This window comes from Varroa destructor, unplaced genomic scaffold (genome assembly GCF_002443255.2).
Source record: "Varroa destructor unplaced genomic scaffold, Vdes_3.0 BEIS01000004.1, whole genome shotgun sequence".
Taxonomy (NCBI): domain Eukaryota; kingdom Metazoa; phylum Arthropoda; class Arachnida; order Mesostigmata; family Varroidae; genus Varroa; species Varroa destructor.
Window position 1 is genome coordinate 24,895,093 of NW_019211457.1, and position 15,437 is coordinate 24,910,529.

At 39.1% G+C, this 15,437-nt stretch overlaps 2 protein-coding genes across 32 annotated transcripts in view; one reads left to right on the plus strand and one right to left on the minus strand.

The window, feature by feature from the left end:
• Positions 1-15,437, minus strand: part of heph (polypyrimidine tract-binding protein 1 heph) — a 327,260-nt gene that overhangs the window by 120,648 nt on the left and 191,175 nt on the right. The window contains exon 1 of one of the 31 annotated variants that reach the window (XM_022801807.2): positions 2,079-2,309. The exons of the other annotated variants lie outside the window; for them this stretch is intronic. Coding sequence (XP_022657542.1) covers positions 2,079-2,120 — 42 coding nt within the window. The 5' untranslated portion in view covers positions 2,121-2,309. Of the gene's footprint in view, positions 1-2,078; positions 2,310-15,437 lie in introns of those variants that run through there. 31 annotated transcript variants of the gene reach the window in all.
• Positions 2,652-3,870, plus strand: SrpRbeta (signal recognition particle receptor beta). Its single transcript, XM_022801815.2, has one exon. It carries the CDS (start codon positions 2,792-2,794, stop codon positions 3,470-3,472), a length of 681 nt encoding a protein of 226 aa, XP_022657550.1. The 5' UTR covers positions 2,652-2,791; the 3' UTR covers positions 3,473-3,870.

The window sequence follows — 15,437 nt, forward strand, 5'->3', positions numbered from 1 at the left end:
GCCCCATTTTCCTCGTCATTCCACTGGCCATCGGTCCCTTACCCCTCACCTATTGTATTGTTCCTTGTCCTTATCGAAAAAGAAAGAACGAATATATGACGCGCGGGCACTTTAGTCAGCAAAATGTAAAAGAGCTTGAAAAGGCCTACACGTCAATCTATTATTACTTTTCTTTTTCACTAGGGGCTTTGTGTTAGACGGCGCTTATCGCCTCTAGCCACCAGCGCATCGCTCGCGATATAATCATGTGACAAGATTAAAAAAGGTGTAAGGGCGGTGGCATTTTAAAGGGGTTGTGAAGGCAGGCACAATGCGATAAACTAGCAGGAATCGGGGTAAGCAAGAGAATGGTAATTTAGGTTTTTGACCTTGACAGGTTGAGATTTTTTACCCTCTTTCGCTCAACCCTTTGCACAAGTTGCTTCCTGTTAACCGGCCTAGACTTCAATGTCTAATACTCTCTTATCTCGCTGGAGTTTCACCAGACGCCATTATCACGTATGGCAATCGACGTCGGTATGTGATTATAACGCGGAGTCTGTTTAGTTGAACTATTAACGTGCACATAACAAAATAAATCTGTCTTGCTTTAGATTTCTGTTGTTGACTATAGATGTTCACAAAAAAGAGATAAAATAAATTTAAGGAATAGCGTTCTATGATTTTTCCTGTTTTCGATCGCCCGCGTACGCTGTGAGAATATTGCATTCTCACCAAGTACCTCATTATAAGCACGCCCCTCTTTATTGCATATGTAACTCATTAAAAAATGAAACTGTACTTGAAATTCAAGGAGTCGAACTTCGCGGCGGTTCTGAATTTTATGGCTATTGCTACCTGAGGATAGTTTCTACCATAGCTCTGCGCTTCCTCAAACATAACACCCAACAGTACACTGTAATGTATATATAAGTACAAAAATAAAATGTGCGTTTACCCTTTCATGCCATTAGTGAGCAATGCATGGAATAAGGTATCTGTGTATGTAGGAGTCGGATAAGATATATCTGGTTGAGAAAGATTTTATTATCTAGACTACAAAAATTTTAAAGGATTCACTCGTAATACCACACGTCTGTCGCGAAACAACCGGTTTTTATGTTCAGTGAGATCGTATATATAATTTTCGCGGGCTAAGTGGAAAATTAGCTTCCCCCGATTTTTAATCAAAATTATGAGTAGAATAATATGTTTATCGAATTAAATTGATTGTTCATTTTTCATTGAAGAGGATAAGACAAACCAACTAAACGTAACATTACTAAGCAAACATTTAGGGTTACATACTTACCCCTACATTTTCTAGTGTCTATAAGTAGAATTGTTTAAAACTTCACAGGTAGCTGCTATTATGTTTGAGATATTGTACGTGGAAATAACACAGACTATTAAAACTAGTACCAAAGAACAATGAAATAAATTTGTAACATCTGACATCGACGGTCCGTTAATTGTACGTCAGGTCGTTGTTCATGATCACAAGGACAGTTAATACAGTATTATCATAACTATTTGGTATTAATAACAAAGTAATAACAATGAATAGTAGTAACAATATAAAAATATTTCTACACACAGTTTTCAAGTTTGGCCTATTTACGCAAAATGTTTTACCAAACTTCGTACCTTTTATTACAATAGTCTTTTATACAGTGTAGCAATTTGCAAGGGACATTTGCTGGTTTTCGAGTTTTACGTACGCTATTTAAACTGGTTCTTAACATGACAGTTACGTCTATGCCCGGATTCGAATTTACACTATGACATATACTTAACTTTAATAGACAAACAAGGTATTCGTAGCGTTATTACGAGAACAAATTCGTAACAAGAAATTACACTCATATCTTAAATCAAATTGGTGATCCAATCTACTTCTGTAATTTGCGGCAAAAACTTCACGTGGTGCTCAAAGCTCGTAGGTATAGAGGGTTGCTAGCCTCCACAAAAGCATGTTTCTCAAGGAACGATAAAGAATCGTAAAATATTCCGTTGCCATTTAATTATCACATTAGTTAAGCAATTTAATTACCAACAATAGCACCTGGATACAGCATATGAATCAATCGGATACCTACTTTGTTATTTTTGTTTCGGAGAGTTCTTCGAGCGAATGTCATTGTACTCGGCACGTGTTGTGTGTTAACGTTCAACAAACAAATTTGCCTGCCTCTTCAGTCTATTCCTATCAACACATTATTTTTCATTATTATTATTACTATGATTATTATTATTGTCAATCATCATCGTTCGATTTTGTCCGGTTTTGCACAAACCATCCCGCCAAATTAAAGCCACATGTCGAGCCACAATAGTGAATTTTAGCGGCCGAATGTGGCCCGTAGCGCCATCTGGCATGCTTGAGATGAACTACGACCAAAACAAACTAGACCAAGAGAAACATCCTGTGGCCGCTTTTTACTTCGAAAGGGTATACACTAATCTTTTATAAAAAAATTGTAAATTTCAAACAGTTCAAAGTAGTATCATTCAAATAGGTACAATTAATAAACAATTTGACACATCTTTTATGACTCTATTTATTACTGGAATCGATTCTTGCTACTCCTATCGATTCGACTAGCTGTCCATATCCGTTTGGGCGCTGCTGTTGCCATGTCAAAGTTCGCGCGTGTCGTCTGCTTGAAACAAGATGGCTGCGCCCATATACCGCCGCCAACATTTCACGTCAACGACACTGAGATTATTGAAGTCCTTGTTGTTTCATTATTAGGTCGTAGTTTCAACGCAGTAAAGCGCTCGGGTTCGATCCGGAACAGGCTATGCCGCAATGGATCCAACGACTCTGCTTGCGGTTGTTGTCACTGTAATCGTTGTTGTGGCAACGGTATTTATTTTAGTTCGTGGTAGCAGTAAGGCTCGAAACAACGTACTCATTTGCGGCATCTCGAACGCCGGTAAGACGGTACTGTACGCTCAGTTATGCTCAGGCAAACCGATCCAAACATATGTGTCCATCAAAGAGAACCAAGGAAGCTGTGAAGTGGCAGGTGGCAAAAGGGTTCGCGTCGTAGACATTCCCGGTAACGAAAGACAACGAGTGAACATTTTCGACAATTACAAAACGACTGCTCGCGGTATCGTGTTCGTCGTCGATTCAATATCGTTCATGAAAGAACTCAAAGATGTAGCTGAGTATGCCTACATCGTATTGTCTGATCCGGATACTTGCCATCGACGGTTGCGTGTGCTATTCGCGTGCAACAAACACGACGAAGCCATGGCTAAATCGAGTCAGGTGATTAAGACCAACCTCGAAAAGGAGCTGACATTGCTCCGGAAAACTCAGACGTCCAAACTCGTCACGACTGAAAACGTTCAGATGGGACGCACCCTTGGTAAGGAGCATAAAGATGTTAAATTTGAGGATCTTCCGCATAAAATTGACTTCGTCGAATTCAGCGCTTTAGAGAACTTCGAACCCGTCAAGGAGTGGCTATCGACCATCTAGAGTGAAAAACCTATTTCAGTAAGCGTGTAGACAGCTGATTACACATGAATGATTACACTGTCTACACGTTATCTATATATCATTAAGATGTTGCAAGTGAGTCTTTATTAAAAAATATATATGTACACTACGTAAATTAAAACTGGGAATGCGCAAACATACGAGTCGTACTAATGAACAGAAAGGGACAGCGTATTGCATTGAGGAGTGAGCTAAGACATCCTTGTGCGTGCATCAGTTTTTAAATCTATATTACAAAATTGTTGTAAAAATTAAGTCGTGAATGTGTGCGCGTGTGTATGCAGTAGATAAAAATAATAGATTTCTCACTAAATATATGCATAAATTATGAAGAGTAATAAATGTTTTTTCAGTGCATTACAATGCAATTCGTTTAATCAGTTGTGATTATTTTCCGTTGTCGTGAAATACCTCATATATTTCATACGCTTTTTTCATTTAGTTTATATATGTATTAATGTATCAGGGCCTAATTATTCACACTAGTACGATATATCATACCGCTGAAAATAAGCAAATAGATAAGAGTCTTGATTTAAATACAAGTACAAATGTTAAAATGAAATCTTGTCAACATCAGTATCCAATAAGATACGAATAGATTTTATTTAGATATGTGGAATCTATTTTTTCCGACTTTTTATTATATGCATATCACATGGTTACGAAAATATTTCGCGTAATAATATTAGACAGTTTCATTCAAAGCCGAAACGGCCCCTACTCTTCATAAAGTTCTCTCTAAAACTCTCAAAGTTCCGATTAAAGAAGTAAGAATGATTTATTTTTAGTTTCACTAAGAGGTATTCCCTTTTATTATCTGTGCATTAAGAGCGCATTTTTTTTTATTAAAACCTCTAAATGCCACAGTAATTGCAGCTGTAGGATGCGGCCTTGTATCATCATTAAGCACACCGTATTCTACTGATCGTCATTGCAACTTAACGATTCTGCACATTAAGAAAATTTTTTTTTGTCATGTATTGCAACTAGGTGAGGTGGTTATGCTCGATCCGAACATTTAGCGTTAAACTGCATGTACCAATTTGAGGTTATCCTGTATAGTTAGACTACAGTTTTGAAATTAGAAACTAGAAATTAACCACACATACTTCCGTCAGAAAAAAAGAGATAATAAGGTTATAATTTTAATCTAAATTATCTATACAAAGTTTTTTTTTTTTATAATAACGTTATCCGTAAACTGAAGAAGACTAATTTTAATACTTTAGGTTCTAACTTTCATCCTAATCAAAAGCTGCCTAAGATTTTTAGATTGGTTCGGCGCTAGTAGCACCTTATGAAGACTTTTATCTGGGTGGTATAGGTATTAGGTACTTATCTGCAAAATCCTTCGTAAGGTGTCGTGTGTTTACTTAAACCACATAAGCTTAATAGTTATGCTGATTTTTTATTAATTCGAGCAGCAAACTGGTCTGGAAAAATTAGCACTTGGTAGTTACCCATGATTTTAAACAGCAAACGAGTTTTTCGTTACAGGAACCATGCTACTGATCTGGCTGAATTGAAGGTTACTTTCATCTCATCGTGAACACGACCTGCTTCACAATTTTAATTTACTAACTGAGAGTACTCACAGCAGTACGGCAGTTTACTGTTGTGCAACCGAACAAAACAGCATAATAACATGGTTAATAACGACTAACATTTAATAATAATTTAATCAGAAATATGCTTTGAATCTTCCAGCGCTTCATTGACTAGACCGCTACCGGGAGGTGCCAAAAATGTTACCATCGTAACTGCACTACCTAATACATTGTGTATACCTACAGACGTTGTTGCATAATAATCACATTCATAAAGTATGTTGTATTACGCATGCTAGTAGTTCTTCTGATTTTGTCGTGGGGCCTATATTCACTGTTAGTTATTTTTGGACACTGGTTTTTGACCGGAAATTAGCTCGTGTGATATCATGTAATAATTCTATTTAGTAAGTGGTTTCTGTTGGGTGCATTTTATGCTTTACGGTAATTCCCTACATCAATACATTTTTCCTTCCCCCAGCGATTAGTAGGCATACCGCTAGATCGGTCTGTTATAAATAACAGAGTCAACTAGGACATAGCCTCCTCATTAACTTGAATAAGACATCGTTGCACCCGCGTATACTTTATACCGATGTTGACTTACACCTCACACTTAAACTAAGCTACAGTTTCCTACTACGCCCGCAGACACTAATGTTAATTAGTTAGTAGTCGATATACATGATCTCAATGTATTACCATAACAAAAAATAAAGTTGCATTATTTGAATAACCCAATACTCACGTCTTGCTTAGGTCTTACTCTATTTTTTGCAATGAATACATCCACCTTGAAATATCGAGCTTGTTTTGTGATGTTTCTAAAATCTGCAACACTAATGTGCGCAATTCATTACATTGTTAAAACTTAAACACTTGTTTGCTCACTTTAGAAGTTTAGCTGGCTGGTTTACTAGCGAAAGTATACACAAAACCACGTGTTTTGTCCTCCGGCAAAATGTCGAAGAATGATTTCAAGGTACATCTTATTGGGAAAATTAAATCGTAAAGTTTTAGGTGCAGCAGCGATATCTATTTTAGACGTAGGTTTCTGACGGCGGTGCCGACAGCGCCATTATATGACGTTCGAAAGAACGAACAGGAAAACGGGTTCCATTTCATAATAAATCATGGCCAAGGTAAATGAACAGGTCCCCATAATCCCTCGGGCATCGTGTGGAAGCTTGAACTGACTTCCAAGGAATATACATGTCTGAACGTACGTTATACTGGCAGTGTCAGTACCAATTTCCTCACACAGAACGAAATTTCTAGTTGATCCAGACAGAGAAAAATCCCCACGTTGTGTTGGACGATGTCGGGCTAGTGGGCTGCAGTTTGACGACGTTTTTAGGCTGGGGATCTCAATACGCTTCATAAAACGTTCATCCGTTTTAGAAGGATTGTTGGATTGAAGAAGGTCGTTGGCTTAAATAACTTGTCTTACAATTCTGCTAACTGCTAGCTCCAAGAAAGTATTGTGAATATCCTTTGGTCGTAATAATAACTCTACAAGCGTCTACGAACATAAGCAGATATCATGTTTCTTAGATTTTATGCGAAATTATCTTCCACAATATATGGTCATTCCTAGCTCAAAAAAGTTTTTAATTGCCTTTCTCATTTCACTCGTTGAAATCATCATTGCCACTGCCATTACTAAGATCATCATCATCATCGTTATCGTGTTTATAGTTAACCACTCAGATACGCCGTGTTTCCCTTCTTTGGACTTTGTTTCTATCAGCCATGCGGCACCTTCAGTTCGAGCTAGCTGTCGTCTATGCAGTTATTTAGTGATTTAATTCTAATTTTAACGCGACTCACTGCACAACGACCGCGTTTTGATCAGTATGAATTTCAACATCTGTTCTTTCTGGGACCACCTTCGATACACGCGATTACCTCACGCGAGCCTATACTTAATAATAATGCTGACGCTGCTTTTGTAACCTAGAAGCAGTCGACTGCTTCCCACCCGATCGGCTTTACCACTTCATCTAGATTTGAGTATAATGAAAAAAGTTTATGCGGAAACCGCTGCAATTCGAGCCAGTCATGCTTGTTTCTAGCTCCTTATATTTCGATCCTTGCGAGCTCGTCTCGCAGACGACACCCGCGCGCCCGTTTCGCTCTCGCAGGAGTCAAGACATAACCTATAGCCGTCGCGTTATCAACCAACGGCACCATGACCATCTTCTCTGTTCTACAGTTACTGCAAAAGTCGCTTAAAAGCTTTTCCTTTTTTTACACCGATCGATGCGATAGACAATTTTCTTTAAACCATGTTCCAGTCAGTATAGCATACGATATATGCCACTACGACGGAGCTGTTTCTGCAAAACGCTCGAACGCTGGAAACCGTTACGCACGTCATCGGCTTGCAAAGAACCGCGGAGTGAAGATCATTTCGGGTGACGGGCTAGGGATGCCCGAACCCCTCAGCCTGTCAGGGTACTTCCCACCTCTGTGTGTGACAGCAGCAGCAGCAACTTATTGTACTCATTGAGCCTTACGAAGTTTTGCTTTAAAGGGTTTGAAATTTCTTCATGGTTCGGGAGATTGTATCCGTTCGTCCACGTCCGGTTTCACAATGCTTACTATTTTCAAAATGTGATAAACGCGTATTAGACAGTATAAAAGTTAGCTGTTGAATCCAGTATCTATTTCCACTGCGTTGTGGGGAACCTAGTCCGCATGAGCGAAGAAGCGAGACTATGCAGGGGTGCGCCAAAAAATTCGTAATGTTCTCAGTGGCAGAGCCGTGCAGCCTGCTGCGGTACGTCGGCCGTTCATATGGTCTCAGAGGGGGCAAGCTATCCTTGTTGGTTTCGGCTCCTGTGCAGCATTCCTTGGTCCCAATTATTATTATTACTATTATGCTGAATCAATCGATCAATCAATACTAATGAATATGCGAAGTTGGGCCAAACAGAGTAAGAGGTGCTATTTTGAGCTAAACTCTTAGACCTTCAAAAAGCTTGCATATATTTTACTGGCCCCCTATATCATAAGGATGCTTGAGTTGGTTACTTTTTTTTTACACTTCATCTATCATATAACATAATACACGTATTGTGATATAAGTCTGTCTTTTCATATTTAAATTTTTTGAGTACATACACCTGAATTATCGGTTTCTACAATCCCAGTGAAGTAAAACGCTGTCAAAAAAGGGCTTCTTCTTATATTATAATAACGTTCATGATACCTACGGTTGTTAGTGAAAAAGCGTAAAATAGAACCCTAGACTAGGTTAAGTCAAGTGTATGTGATGTTCGTGTTTTTCGGAAAATTCAGAAAACGACGCGATTTACCCTGCTTGTCCGTTAGTTAATTAAAACAAGTAAGCTCAAAGGTAAGGTTCAAAGTAAGGTTCAAAGCTACTAACATCATTAGGCGTTTAGATATGTCGCGTTGTCCATGGGATATGGATCCGCTCAGGAATTATACATGTAATAACTTTCCAAGGTTGAGAGTACATCTACAATAGTAAGCGAGTTCTCGTAATAATAGTAATTATTTATTAAGCGTATAACTTACTATGTCCTCAACACAACCACCGCTCCAGTCATAAAACAAATTTACTTATTTTTTTTATTTTCCGGCCAAAATAGTCCTCGCAGTCATCCATGAATAATTTCACTGGCTCAGTTTTTGGATGTAAGGTATTGCAAACTCATTCGAGTCTTTTGTAAATCTTCAAAGCTTTGAAAAACACATTTGCTGAGTTGTACTACCTGCTTGGTAGGTGCCATAACCACTCACGACAGCATACAGATAGCTCCGGATATAGGTATCAAGGCAGCGGACAAGTCCGTTTAAAAGCGAAATGGCCCAAGATCTTTTGAAGGAAAAAAACGTGGTGCCGTCACGTTATGGCGGACCGGAAGCGGCGTTCAGTCTCAACACATTACCAGCAATTCAGTTCACAGACCAGGTCAAGCTCTAGTTTAGGTTAGTCATTGTACCAGCCTTGAAAGTGTCAAGAAGCATAGCAAGGCGGCCAAATAACGATCGATGTATATGTTTATACATTTACAAACATATACATCGATCGCTGTACAGGTATGTATACACACAGGTACAAACAAGTATATATGGATGCTCGTACGGCATGACCCAAGAGTAAAATTGACCTATTTTGGTAAGAAAAATCCTTGCGAAGAAAATGGAGGTAATCAGGTTATGATGCGATAGTAACGATTTTCAAAAGGGTCCTCACTTCGCGGTAACATCCAGGAAAGTGTGTGAAATACATCTTTGGCGAATGATAAATCCCTGTTCTCTATGTACCGTTCATTTTGAAAGCAATGCGGAGTATTCTGCACATATCGTCAGCGCCGTGGGCTCACTCTAGGTCACTGCCATCGTTACTACTTGGCATTGAAATATAGTGACTGAAGCAGATCACGAAGGGTATTGTGTGTGTATGGGGAATGATATGGGTTTAAATCTCTGGCTCTCATTTTCGCTTTCCCTGTGGCCTTTTTTATGTCAACCCAGTCCCTTCGCCGTCTATCTCTGCGGCACTCACAATTACCATCTAGCAGTAATAACCGCAGATCACTGAGCCTTTTCTTCTATCTCGCTTAATATTATCATCGGCTGCAATGTCATTTTTCGATTGTTTCGTAACAGCCACCGACCGGTTCGGTGGTTATATTGGTTGTTTGTTCACAACCCTTCTTTACCTCTTTTGGAGCCTGTATCGGGCGCCTCGTCGGAAGGCCACCTTTAAGAGGAACTAAGTTGTTGCTTGCATGTCTTCAACGCGCCCACAACTGTTACGCGAATAGGTTCATTTGCGCATAAGCAGACGCAGGCAAACACCCCCACACATTCAGACGCACAGATACATAGAGATTCGGATCTAGCTAATACAGCTACGCATGTATGTCTTCATTTATGTACACAGTTATCACAGAGTTTCAAAGTAAGCCTGAAGGTAAACACAATAATCACGACGGCAATAACAATGATAACAACAACTATCGTGCCAATTCAAGGAACAAGCATCTGCCAGAAAGAAGTATCTGCAATGTCTTAGTGAAAAAAACCTAGCACACCAATAAGTGTAAAAAAGAGCGACGTAGGAGCATCATTAATAGTAGCATCAGCAACTATAACTTTCGTGTATAGATATATTGATGCTGTTTTTGCCTGGAAGTGGAACAATAACTGTCTGTGTTTACTTTCTTTGGTTGTTGTTCTTTTGCTCAATGAAACCTAATCCCTGATCCTTGAGTGTCTGCACCTCAATTCATATGCCTGATGTTTTCAATCTGCGCTTTTGTCTCATCTTGAACTAATTCTATGTTTTACGCTGCTCTGCGATTTCTGTTATGGTTCGTTGATAACGTAGAATATACGTATTTTAGGTTACGTACAGGAGAAGTCTGCAGGAAAGCTGACGGTCACTATCTGCGTCTGTTCATGTATATTTAGTAGGGTCATGGCTGAAAGTACAGCAAGTAAACGATACCGATAAATACTAAGTGAGATAAATTTACAAAATTAGGTAATAGATAAGCTGAATTAATAGGAAATGCTAATGCATAAATTAGTTATTCCTAAGAATACCATTGTTCGAGTTGTTTGGATAACTAAAACAGAACAAATCTGAAATAAACGGAACCACATACAAACAAACAGGATCGACACATCAATTATGATGGCGTGATCGATGGACTGGAGCATTAGCGGAGGTCCAAGTTGATATATAAATTTTTTTCGAATTTAAATAAAGGCGTTTAAGTCATCTATTCACGAGGACATCTTGGCTAGGAAGCTCATGATGAAGCTGTCATAAGAATGTTATTCCCGAAGATCCTCCCCGAAAACTTTAAGTCCTTTTGTTTGCCTAGACAGATGCAAAGACACTGAAAAACAATAAGGGTCTAGCAGATCAGATAGGTAGTTCGAACAGTTCGAACATCAGTAGAACAGTTCGAAAGATTAGATTATCCTTTGTAAGAAGCATGCGCAAAATATTCACATATAATTAGTTATTCTTTATAAACCAATTTCTTTTGTCCCAAAATATCAACATTTTTCTAATGTCGATCATTACATAATAACTTAAAATAATGCTAACTTTAAAAGATCTTAATCTCGTCTATCGAAGAAATTTATGTGGTTTTCTATAAACTTTTTTCAACACTTAAACAAAATACGGATCTCCCAACCCATGCAGGAGGCGATCCGATCCGCGAAGGTGATCCTCTTATAGCTCATTTTTGGACTTGTGATTCCTTTTGAATCTCGTGTTTTTCAAGCTATGCTGCATGGATCAGAACAAGCGAAAGCCCACATAGTAAAGTTTAAGCTATAAACGAAGCGTATAAGAGTTTCCGTCTAAATCGTGTCACAATTTCCTGACCTGGCCAAGGCTCATAAAGTCGACGATAGTACTACAAGATCACTTTAAAGTGACCCGTTGCCGTTTCAGAGCCCTTATGTTTTTAATTTTTTGGCTCGCTCTAACAAGCCAAATTGAGACGTAGCCCTGGTACGCTTGTACATAAATCACTTTTCTACCATGCAAGCAATCATATACATGAGCTTAAGTGCTCAATGGGTAAGACAGTTTTTGTAAGTTTAAGTGAGATCCATTTTGTGGCTAATTAATGTATTCCCTAACGCAGGGAATAGATTGCTCGCACTCGATTGCTCGCAATAAAGAAGGCGGTGTCCGACATTGGGTAGTTTTTCTGTAACATGATTTGATCTCATAGAAAACTGCTACAAACGACCTTAGAGGAAAGATGTACAGAGGTTCAGACGGAGACGGAGTGACTGACAAGTATTAGGCAACTAAATTAAATATGTAAAACAAGTACGAAAGATTAGAAGTTGCCGAAACTATTTTTCGATCGACCTAATAATAACAATATTGAACAAGACGACTGTAAAACGTATATACTTAAGAGAATAACGATACAGTGTACTTTATAAACGTAACCATAGCTTGATAAATGAAGAGATCACAGTAAACACATAGCGGTGCCCCGACCTAGATTACTCTAGGTATTAGACTAAGCTAGATTACCCGAAACGATCACAAATGTTGTTTAATGTAAAAGTTTCTTTTACCCAAAACGGCTTGCAACCTTCATGTTATACTAATGTTATGAAGCGTTATTTTGGACGACGCTCTCACAGCTACAGAAGCTAAAAAGCTAATAGTCGTATGACAAAGCGATGGTGATCGTGATACGAATCACAATAACCGAAAATCAACAAAATATAATCGATTATCTTGGCATTATTGTACAATTTTTCTCTTCATTTTCACTATTATCAGCATTTTTTTTTATTATTAACTTACTAAATAAGCTTCATTGTAAGCATAGTAGTCATTAAAGTATTCTTGTAAGGCCCTATCTGCTATCTCCAATTTAGGACATATCTTTCCGCCGTTGGTGGCCTCGATGAGAGTAGAGACAATAATGGCAGGCGTGTGCTCCTAGTATACGTGTGTTGCATATTGCGGGGCACCGTCAACCCGTCGGCATAGCGTCGCCATGTGGATAACGTTCATTAAGCGTCATTGCAAGCCGTTTATATAGTGGATGGATTTGCCCTGTGTGCCGCATCAGTTAGTAAAAATGATGAAAAAGGTGAAGTAGATATCAAATTATAAGCACACAGTTATAAATGACACACATTCAGACTTACAGACCTAGGCAAAAAAACCCTGCATTATGCTAACATTCGTATAACAGCAGTAGCCGCATCGGGGTACTGTAAGACGAACACCCAGGCTAACAGGATAAAGTTACGACTCAATAGCCACCCCAATAGAAACAGCTGCAGCATCGGCAACAGTAGCTACTCGTATTTTCAATAACGATGATAGCCACAATGTTAATAATAATGGCGGCAGCATCACTTTGTGGGCCGCAATTTTACATTGTCGCTTGTTGACCTCTGCGCACGGCGTGCGTCGTCTTAGCCCATGGTCGGCAGTATGAAATAGGCGATATCTACGAGGCCGGAAGCATTTATACTACCTCTTATTTACGCGGCCGCTTCAGCAATGGAATGCCTTTTAAGTTGCCGGTACATACGTGATAGGAACGTTTACCGAAGGATGTTAAGACGTGTTAAAGTCCCACGGCAACAGCATTACGAAAATAATAATTGTGGTAAACCATGCATAGCGTCATAGCTATCATGGCATGCTACGTAATAAACAGGACGCCTCACATGGACATGCTTTACAGCTACCTCTATGCTTCTCAATACGACGAGCCTGCTGCTACCGCTGTTGGTGATTTCGTGAAACTGGGTCTGCCTTCGACCCCCCCCCCCCCCCCACAACAGGAATACGACTTTGAAAACTTTATTGTTATCATTGGTTCGGTAATTTTTTTTTCGGGCGAAGTATTTTCTATTATAAGAGGATGGCAACACAAGGTGTAATACTTGGCTTTGTTCATGTATATTTTACCCTCCGTTAATGATCGTATTGACTAACTTAACCTTGTAATACATCATAGAATATGTTGTTATAACAGCCTTCTGTAGCCACTATTACTGTATATATAGATATATATATATATATAATATATATTATAGAGTATGATCATGAATAAAGGACGTATGTGTGGGAACCTATACTTGCTTCACTTCATGTCACCCACTAGCGCAGGATTTATTTGGAGTCATGTTTCTACGTCCTGTGCAGTCTACTTGTACGCCGGGTCCTATGTGAATCCTCTATCAAAACTTCGGTATAGTCTGATCCGATCAGTTGCGTTTGGTCAGGAAGAAAATTAATTTTCTCCTTTCGACGTATACGGCCACGGGTCGGCTGTACTATCAAAGATGACTCTGTGTAGTGCCCTATTGATTCCTGCGTATCACGCCAATACGGCCATAATAGCAGTGGTAAAAATTTCATGATTTGGTTAAGTCAGCGATGAAGGACTGGGAGGATTTGAGGCTCCACGTAACAAGCATAGGGTGCCCTAATTGTATTGGGTGTTCAACCTTGATCCTTTCGTATTTATTTGAATCGAGCCGGAGATGATGTTCTGATGGAATAGGAATATCTATTCATTATTTGATCAATATCCATCAATCAGGTACGCATGCGCTAATTTGCCAATCGTACATGTGTTTGTATGTGAGGTTATACGGTTTCGGGATAAACGCACTAATTCTTATTAACTACAAGTGAGTCAGTTCGGAACTAACAATTCTATTGATTGGATTAAATGGCCTTTTTGGGGACGTAAGGTGAAATGTTTCTGGTAACGATCGTTAAAAAATAAGATACGCAAGTTAAGCTCACTTCTAGTCGACAACCTGCTTTTTGGAAAAGTATTTTTGATTGGAAAAAATCTATATGCAAGAAAACAATTCAATTTTTCTTTCATCAGACACTTTTGTGACTTTTAATTTGTTCTTATAATTATTAACAGAGTACCATTTTGGAAAATGAGCACATAACGTAACATAGATTTTTAGATGATATTTTTTTTGTGAATAACTTTTTCAGTGTAGTAGTAGTAACTGCGAATAGATCGACATACTCGGTACGAGAAATATAGCAGATTTAAATAAGGAGCTGAAGACAGACCGGCAGTTTTAAAAAGAACTAAAAAAAAATTCAAATTTTAAGCCAATATTTTTTTTACGCATTCAAAAGACACCGTCCTGCCCTCGGCATTACATGCCCAGCGTAACCGTAAAACTGGGGCGAACTTCATGACCGTTCCGTTTGATTGCCTGATCGCCGGTTAGGATCGGCTGTGCAACGCTCGGTTATCGCATAACGCGCATCTACTAAAATAATGAACACCAAATGCATGGAAACGACGTTCATTGCTTTTTTGATCCCGTTTTCTTAGATATGCAATTATCGATTTCCGATGTGCTTTTTTTATTCACGTGGTAACACAAAGCTGACACGGTGGCGCACTGTAGCAGCCAGGCACAGTCCGTCAGGGGTGGCTGAGGAGCGATCTGCTATTTTCTAGGAGTTCTTCGCCCTGCATATACGGTATATATATATACTGTCTCAGTCAGTTCCGTCGCAGTGAGGTGAGCGCCGTCGTCATCTAGAGCGACGGGTCTGAAAACGACTACGGACATTTGCCTCACACCAGCACGAGAGGGTGTCAAAGAATGCGCGAAGAAGGATAAAAACATCGAGGGCAGAAATAGTATGTTCCGTGATGCGCTCCGCTTTTTTACTGGTACCATTTTTTCTTCTTTTCCGAAACTAAAAAAAGACTGTGGTCCGAAGGTTTACCGGGAAAGGTAAGTTTGAGTATGTGCTATGCATATCAACGACTCACTGTGAAATCTGTTGACGAAAATCAACTACATACGTGTACCTCTTTGTACAAATGCTTCCAATACGCTAGCCGGCTGTTGCG